Raw genomic sequence first — 8,372 nt, forward strand, 5'->3', positions numbered from 1 at the left:
TTTTGTAAACATAATTTTCCACCTTTTACTTGGAAGTAGCATTCCATACTAATAAATATAATACCATATAATCCAATTCTTGTGAAATCATAGGGGGTAATAGGCAGTTGTGTGTGGAGTCATTAGACAACCTCATTAAACATGTATCCAAATAAAATCAGGGTCATTTTAACCTAAGGAAATGCCCTCATCGTTACAGAGATAATTCATAACACAACACTTTTTCTCTATAAAGGATACTTAGATACCTTAAAGGTGAACTAACACAGCATTTATGCTTTATAACAATTTAACAAAAAAAGAAAACTAAGAAAACATTCAAATTTCGGAAGTCAAACCAATTGCCAGAAAAACAATATACCCAGGGAATTTAAAACACTGATTGAGGGAGCGGAGAGTGGTAGTAAATTGTCAGCTGCCTAGTTACATGCTCAGGGCACAGCCAGAATCTTTAGCTCGATTGGAGTTGACGCACAACAAAGCAATACGAGAATGTGGGTGGCGGAGGGTGCAATGTGTCCTTTCATTGTGATCTTGTACCCTATGTTTTCAAAATCAGAAAATATTGTTTTCCAGCCTCTCACACTGTCAGGCTTTCTCAAGCAGCTCTTTGCTTCCATTTGCAGAAGCAACAACAAGGGGTTTAGGCTCCAATCAGCAAGGCTGAGCCCTATTCGAAGAAGAAGCAACAAAATACCAATGCTGATATACAATACACACCTTTCTAACGGCGCATTGGATTGTAACAATGTCACCATGCAACCTCTTTTTCCGTATGAATTAATCAGAATGTATTCAAGAAATCACATGTATAAATCACAACAAAAATTGTTATAGTCCATTTTTTTTTTTTTTACCAAACTACCTTATCCCCCCAAAAAAACATATTTAGTACATTCTTAGAATATCAACAAGTTCTCTTTCACACCACACCACTTTTGGACATTGCGCTATCCAAATGCGCAGTTGCTTGATTCTCGGCAGCAGTTTATTCTCGTTCTCTGTCGGTCCCATTCTTCTGAGTTATTCAGCAAATAATTCCTGCTCCAGTTGTCGTCCCGCTTACTGAGGAGAATCCTCCTTCCCAGTAGTAGTGTCCAGAAGACAGCTCAGCAAGATTCCACAGTTCAGTAGCAGTACAGAATCGTAGTGAAGAAGGTTCCTTGGTGAATAGTCTCTCAATCTTCAACCTAAAGTAAGGCTTTTATTTCTTACCAGACAGACTTCCTCTTGAGACCTGCTTCAGCTTCAGTCAGAGTGTTTGCTTCATCTGTACTGGCTATTCCTTCCTTCCAGAGCGTTTCACCCTTTCCTTTCCTTCCTGCTTTCCCTCCCTTGATCCTTTTTGCACGCTCAACTTAAAAGCCAGTTTCAAGCGTCAATCCAGAGACTCATCTACTGAGAACAAGCCAGAGCGATTGACTGACAAATTTTACTTTTGAACTCCAGTTGCAAGACTTGTTATTCAGCATTCTGAACTCTTTCATTAACATTGAGATATAGATATATATTTAGATGCTGAAATTAATAGAAGAGAAGCACCCTCCAACTAAGACCTTGGTAGAGTAAAAGTAGTAGAAAGTGTCATATTACTTAATTGATAGTGTATACATGTATAGAAGTGATTTAGGTTTACATTCTTCTTTCCTGTGTGCATTAGGTACTCTCCCTTGTGGAACCAGAATTGCTCTACACATATCAAACTCCAAACAGAAGGTTCAATAGCGATAGAGGGAGTCCGAGGTCCAGGAGGTGTCTCTTCTTTCTTCCCATTCCCCTTTCCCCCATACTGGTAAAGCCCGTTGTGAGATTTGACGGGAGGTACCAGTAGGAGGGCATTGGGAGACAGCATAATTCTGCTTCTGCTGTGCCCCGATGTTCAACCAAAAAAAGACACCTCACAATTCTGTTGTTGAAAGACCTGGTCTTCTAGCATCTGGTTGTAGTCTCCAGGAAAGGATCGGGGTATGATGTGTGTCCCCGCTAATTGTCATTAGCATCGGGTTATGGTGTGAGAGTGTCTTGCATTGATACTCCGAGTAAGTGATCAAAGTTTGCATAAATGGATTATATAGGAACATGTCTAATCTAACATGTATAAAAAAAATTAAGGAACATTTGTGGCCCATGGGATTATGTGTTGTCCGGGTATTAGTTAAATCCCATTTTTTAGAGAAACCGCAGTGTGGGCTTAAATGGCTGCACCAGTATATCAGTTCCTATGAGTGTTTAAATCGTAATGCTTCACTTTTCCCCACTGCAGAGAAGTCACACTATATGAGAAGAAAACTTCTCTTAGAATAAAGAAATAATGAAAAGGAGCATATAATCAAATGATTATATGCTCCATTTCCTTATTTATTTATTAGTTAAATCCCAGTGAAATTGCCAGCTCCTAATCATGGCTGCCATTTACCGAAGGCAGTAAGGGTGAGAACAGTCCATGTCCACATGCAGTTGTATTTCCCCTGTTACACAGGGGAATTACATGTTTCCACCATGAGGGAAGATAATTCAGTGAAAAATGATTCATGGCCCTAATTGGGCATATATATGTTCACTAGGGATATGTCCCTACCATCAAGTCCGCCAATCAAGATTACTTATCACTCTTTACTTCTATTGATAAATGTGTGGCCTTGAAAGGACCCCAGGTCAAACCCACACCAGCACTCCTCCGGCAAATACTGAGTAAAGTGTGTTCAGTAGAGCTGCCCCCTCCATCTCTTTTGCAGCGCTTTACCCTGTGAATGAGTCAGGTGGCTTTCCTGTAAGATGTAGACCCCTTTCTTTTTGATGTAGGATTGTACCTTATACCTTTTACCCAGGTTGCTTAAGCCTCTAACGTTCCATGTGAGGAACTTGTAAGATCCCTGTTGTCATAGGGACCCCCCCCCACAAATCATATAAAATAATTATCTCAGGGCCTGTTTTGTTCCGTTGAGTAAGTGAGAATACAGCTTTAGCCACCAAAACGTGATATCATCCCATTCATTTTGCATTCATATTCGATACTAAGGAGAAAAGCAGACTTGAACCTCCTAGATATGCATCCACACCTGCCAAGGCTCAAAATTGCCTTGTAGTTCCTACCAATGGGCGTTAGTCGAATTTGGGCCAGATCTAGGGTGCAGGCTTGTTCCTAGTACTCATATTGCTACATAGCATAGTCAGCTGTGCGCGATGGCGGGGGTTGGGTGCCCAAACCAAAGCCATACACGGCCTTTGGGGATGTGGGCACCCACATGGGTTTGGGTACCCAACCCCACACCTCGAAATAGCAATAGATATATTCACTGAAAAAAACAAAGGATAAAGTGACGTTATACCCTGTACAGCGACCTGGCTGGAAAACACAGTTCTTTCGATGTGGTGTTTCGAAATGCGTAGCTATCTAATAGTAACCGTCTATTGTCCCGCCTGGACAACAGCCACCGGTCGAACAGGGTGAGCTGTCTGCCAGCGTGTGGGCATGTTAACGGGTGTGTTACCCAGTGCCGTTGGATAAACGAATTAGAGAAAGGGGGTATTCATCAGAAATGATTGCACAAGCAAGATCAAAGGCCAACCAGAAGAGGAGGGAAACAGTTTTATTTGGAGGCAATATAAGTAAAGACAAGCAAATTTCATAGTTCAGATTAGTCACAAGGTTCTTAAAAGAGGAAGGAAATATCAGAAATCATAAAGAACAAAGATAAAACATACCCAGTAGCCAGACACTTGCAAGAAGTGTATAATAGCAATATCAAATTGTTGAACTATTATGTAATAGATTCTGTCCCCAGTAACATGAGAGCAGGGGATCGGGAATAGCCGTTAAAGAGACATGAATCTCGGTATATAGTAGAACTCAACACAAAGATTCCATTTGGCCTCAATGCAGAAGATTTGCATACACATCTTTGATGGAAAATAAGAAATATTGTTGGGCAACTTTTCCATAGCATCAGGAGCTAGACTTTAAAAAGCTGTACAGCATGTGTGAGCAGAAGTCATGGAAGAAAGGGCGATGATTTTGATATATACGATGATTGCATCAACCCCACCACCTTTTCTTTAGTACAGGGCTTCAGGAGATGGCACTCCATCAAATATTGCCTCTCTACAGCGGTTATGACACTGATTAAGGGATACTGTGGGAAGTCAATCAAAAAATATTACAGTACCAGCTATGGGACAATGGAAATGTATAATTTGTGGTATTAGGGACCCTAGTCCAAGATTTATGACATTTTAGAAAGGAATGTCTTTTCATCTAACTTTGACTTCTATATTCATGAAGTTAAACATACATGCAAAAAGATTTTTGAAAGGAAGGGTTTTCAACAAATGAGTTTATAATGTGCCCCAGACATTGATGGTTTAAATTCTTTTATTGCAACATGTAAATAATGTATATGATATGCAATTATATTTTGCATGGAAATAAGATAGGACATTCGGTGAAAAGTTTTGCACAACTTTAGATTAATGTGGAGATAATAATGAATAATGCTAGATATTCGGTGATAGGATTAGCAATCAGTATTTGTAACAATGGAATGTTTATTTAGTGTTGGAAACAGCGGAACTTAAATTGTGATTAGTATATTGTCAATTTCTATGAATCGTTTTATACGCACACTCTTTAAAAACTGATTTCAAAATGACGCTCCATTGTGTTCAAAAGGCCGAGGATACAGCTGAAACAGGGCAGACATTGTTTAGAGAATAAAGCAGTCCTACACAATTTGTAATGTGTCAGTGCCTTGCATTGTGGAGAAGTGGCAAGAGGAGGTATGTGTATGAATATATAATGTCTGCGTTAAAGTGACGTACAGCCCATTCGCCGGGGAGGGTTTGCAAAACATCCAGGAGTATTAACCTGGCAACTCTTCCGTCATATATAAAAACGGAACGGCACTCCTCATAGTGTTTGTTCAAATTTTATTCGCTCTGCAGAACAGCAAAAGTGCATTGTCAGACATGTTTCGGCTAACAAATCCTTTCTATATGAAAAAAGTATATATTTATGCCTCTACATTTAAAAAGCTTATGCCTTAATCTCTCCTTTTCCAACAGATAATGAAAGCGTGGGAAGAGAAAAGAAACGTAGATATTTTGGAAAAGGCACTGAAGAAATTGCACCAAGAAAAGTTCAATCAAGAAAAGGCAAAATTAAAATGGTGCAAAGTTCTCAGAATGAAACAAACTGTAAAGGTCAGTTGTGGACTGGCAATAAACAGGGACTGGAAGGGGACCAAATGGCTCAACAAAAAGGACATTTCAACAACAGCTCACTCTCCATTTCACATCAGAGAAACCCTGCAGAAGACATACCAAATAACTATAATACGTATGAGAATCATCCAGATTATTTAAAGCTCACATATCGTTCTGAAACTCAGCAAAATAGGACACGATATTCATGTACTCAATGCATGAAAAGTTTCAGTGCAAAAACAAGTGTCACTAGGCACCAAAGAACACACACAGGAGAGAGGCCTTTTCAGTGTACTGAATGTGACAAAAGCTTCATTCAGAATGGCGATCTTATCAGACACCAGAGATCGCATTCAGGAGAAAGACCGTATCATTGTCTCGATTGTGGGAAAAGATTCAGTCAGAAGGGGCACCTCAGAAGTCACCAGAGAAGGCATGCAGTTTATTCTAGAACGAACCCCAACTAGCAAGTATTACCTTAAGATCATATAACGCAGCCCATGGGAATAGAAAAATATTAATTTGATGCACATATAAATACTGTGTTACAGTGATTGTTAATAAACACCAGAAAATAATTCGAACACCATAATGGTTCTAAGGGTTGTTTAAGAAGGTTTGCAACAGTGTCAAACCTATTAAAAATGACAACATGCCTGTTTTAAGTTTTTGTTCGGTGTCTTTACTGCAGCTGTTAAAGTCTCAGACCAAGGGCACAGTGCTGGTAATTTGAAGTCTGAATGAGATGGTGTTCTTCAACTTGCAATACAGAGCATTATCTTAACCTAAAAGGACTCAATATCAAAGTCCTTATTGTGATCACATCTTGATAAGAAGTAACACAATGTCATAAAAAGTAGATCTTTGCTTAAACTGTTGTTGTGTACATAAAACAGGTAAGACCTCTTTAGCAACAAACTGGGAAAGCCAAACAAATCTGGTTAGGCCAATAATAATATAAACTACTACTGTAGTGGAGACCATAAATGAATTGCGTCCTGGTGTGTTCTCTTAAAAATGTTATCATATCATCAAACCCAGATTTGCTTATTGCCTGTGGAAGTATTGATTCCAAATATCTCCCGCTGCACCTAAAGCAGAAGAAGAGGAGAAACACTCACAGCAAGCATATTTTTGAGTAATTAACCAAAATAAATCAGATTATGTAAAATGGTCCATCCACAAAGCCTGCTAGGTCTACCTAAATATGAAAGTTGTGATAATCTTTCCGTAACCTCAAAGGACATGAGGGCTAAGAAGGAATTTTGTTAGTCAAAAATAAAACTATATATATAAGTTCTGCTTATATGATGGGAGTTCAGATACTCTGCTGAACCTGGTCCTGCACACTGCCTAATGCCACCAGTACTTGGGTCTGGTAAGATAGTACGCATTTATGCAGAAGAGAATCTCTTGCCTTGGAAATCTGTTGATTTGTGTCTCTTTAGTGTAAAGATGTTTGCTCGTGTTGGTTGTACTAGTGAAAATCTTATAGATGGGGAGTTGAAAGATCAGTCATTCTTGGTCTCTGTGCACAAAAGATTTGAATCCACTTTTTCGCAGCACCAGATGCTAATGGCAAGCAAGACATTCATTAATGCCCTAGAGTCTACAGCATGACCAACCCAGGGGAACACTGCTCCCCTTGGGGGATGGTCGTAGGATGACTCCCAGGGCTAGTTGTTTAGTTTTTGCTCCCTGCTAGTTAAAGTGTTCTGGATCCTATATGAAGGCACATCTTATCATCTCCCATGTCTCTGGGCCAGCCTTAGAAGCTTCCACTATCTTTCCTGTCCCAGGCTTGCTGCGCCTCTGATTTTACATCTCTCTCGTCAGATGGGGTAAGCGATTCATTAGTTTCATTAGTGGATTCCACTCTAATGGGGTTTGTACTTTTTCAAATAATTGCATATCTGGATGCAGGGGAATACTTGATACTCCTCCTCTGCCACAAGATGCTGTGATCACTCTAGATGCCCCATCAGTGTGGTTTCCGATGAAGATGCAGACACACTGACGTGAACATGCCCATTTGGGGCTGCTGGCATTTCATAATTCATACAAAAGCATCATTTTATAGACTGCTCAGATGAGAGCCTTCCCATACCCCAATCTTTTATGGTGGAGTGAAAATATTGGTTTAGCTTGGTTGTGATTCTTCACCAGTGCACAATCAAAGATTCTCCTTGCCCTGACAATGAAAGTGAACTGCCATTGTGGGACTATCAAAGACACAAAGAGGCCTGAAATGCAGTGTGTATATTTTGGACTTGTTTATTATAACATTGTGGCCAGATGTCAAATGTCAAAACGTATTCCTAAATGTTATGCTTTTGTAGCTTGGTGTTGCTTTTTGTAATTTCAATGCCAATAAAATTGTGTGATTAAAAAAAACAAATAGACTGTCACAGTCTCAAAGTTCACATCCTGTTCAAGTGCTAAGGGGGAACTAGGGACTTGGGATCTCTGCCTGTTCTGTACTATGAGAGACACTAGGAGAACGTCATAGTTGCTAAGGCCATCCCTGATACAGGGCAGGGACTAAGGAGATGCCTGGGTCTCTGCCTTTGGTGGCCCATTAGGAACACAAAGGGAAGCATTCAGATCCTGGACAATGAAATAGAGAAGTATGGGAGAATAAGACCCTGCTTATGGTAGAGCAGAAATTTAAAGTGATTTTTCAAGCATTAATACTGCTGCATTGCTCTCACATAATTTCCCCTCTCTTCTTTCTGTGTGCAAAAATGAATCTGCTTCTCCGGATAAAAACACTGGAACCAACCAGCAGAAAGAAATTTCAATAATGGGAATTAGAAAAATGTGCTAAAGCTAACTTCAATTGTCCCCTTGCTTTCCATTGTATGAAATATGAAGCCCCGCGGGCTGCATGAAATGAACCATCACCTGCTCCAAAGCGACAGGGAATAAAGTAGTGGTGCAGAGCGTGATCGATATCACAACGTTGAGCTGGAGTCACACTTTCTTTTAAGAATTTATTAGAGACAAGTACAGAAATATGTTGAATGTACGGGGGATATCCTCAAGAATGTGTGATATTAATCGCAAAATTAGCTTAACGCAACTCCTCACATCGCAGTCTATCACGGGAAATTAACACCGTGGTAACGTGGTATTCACCAGCCGGCGGTACCATGCGATAGGCTCTCTAT

The 8,372-nt window shown here is 39.9% G+C and overlaps 1 protein-coding gene across 1 annotated transcript in view; it reads left to right on the plus strand.

Moving 5' to 3' along the window:
- Positions 1 to 7,600, plus strand: part of LOC146861862 (uncharacterized) — a 105,826-nt gene extending 98,226 nt beyond the window's left edge. The window contains exon 8 of the mRNA XM_085641034.1: positions 5,062 to 7,600. Within this exon, the coding sequence (XP_085497160.1) occupies positions 5,062 to 5,669 (608 nt within the window). The 3' untranslated portion in view covers positions 5,670 to 7,600. The remainder of the gene's footprint in view (positions 1 to 5,061) is intronic.
- The last annotated feature ends 772 nt before the right edge of the window (positions 7,601 to 8,372 follow it).

The sequence above is a fragment of the Triturus cristatus genome, chromosome 2_2 (genome assembly GCF_964204655.1).
Source record: "Triturus cristatus chromosome 2_2, aTriCri1.1, whole genome shotgun sequence".
Taxonomy (NCBI): domain Eukaryota; kingdom Metazoa; phylum Chordata; class Amphibia; order Caudata; family Salamandridae; genus Triturus; species Triturus cristatus.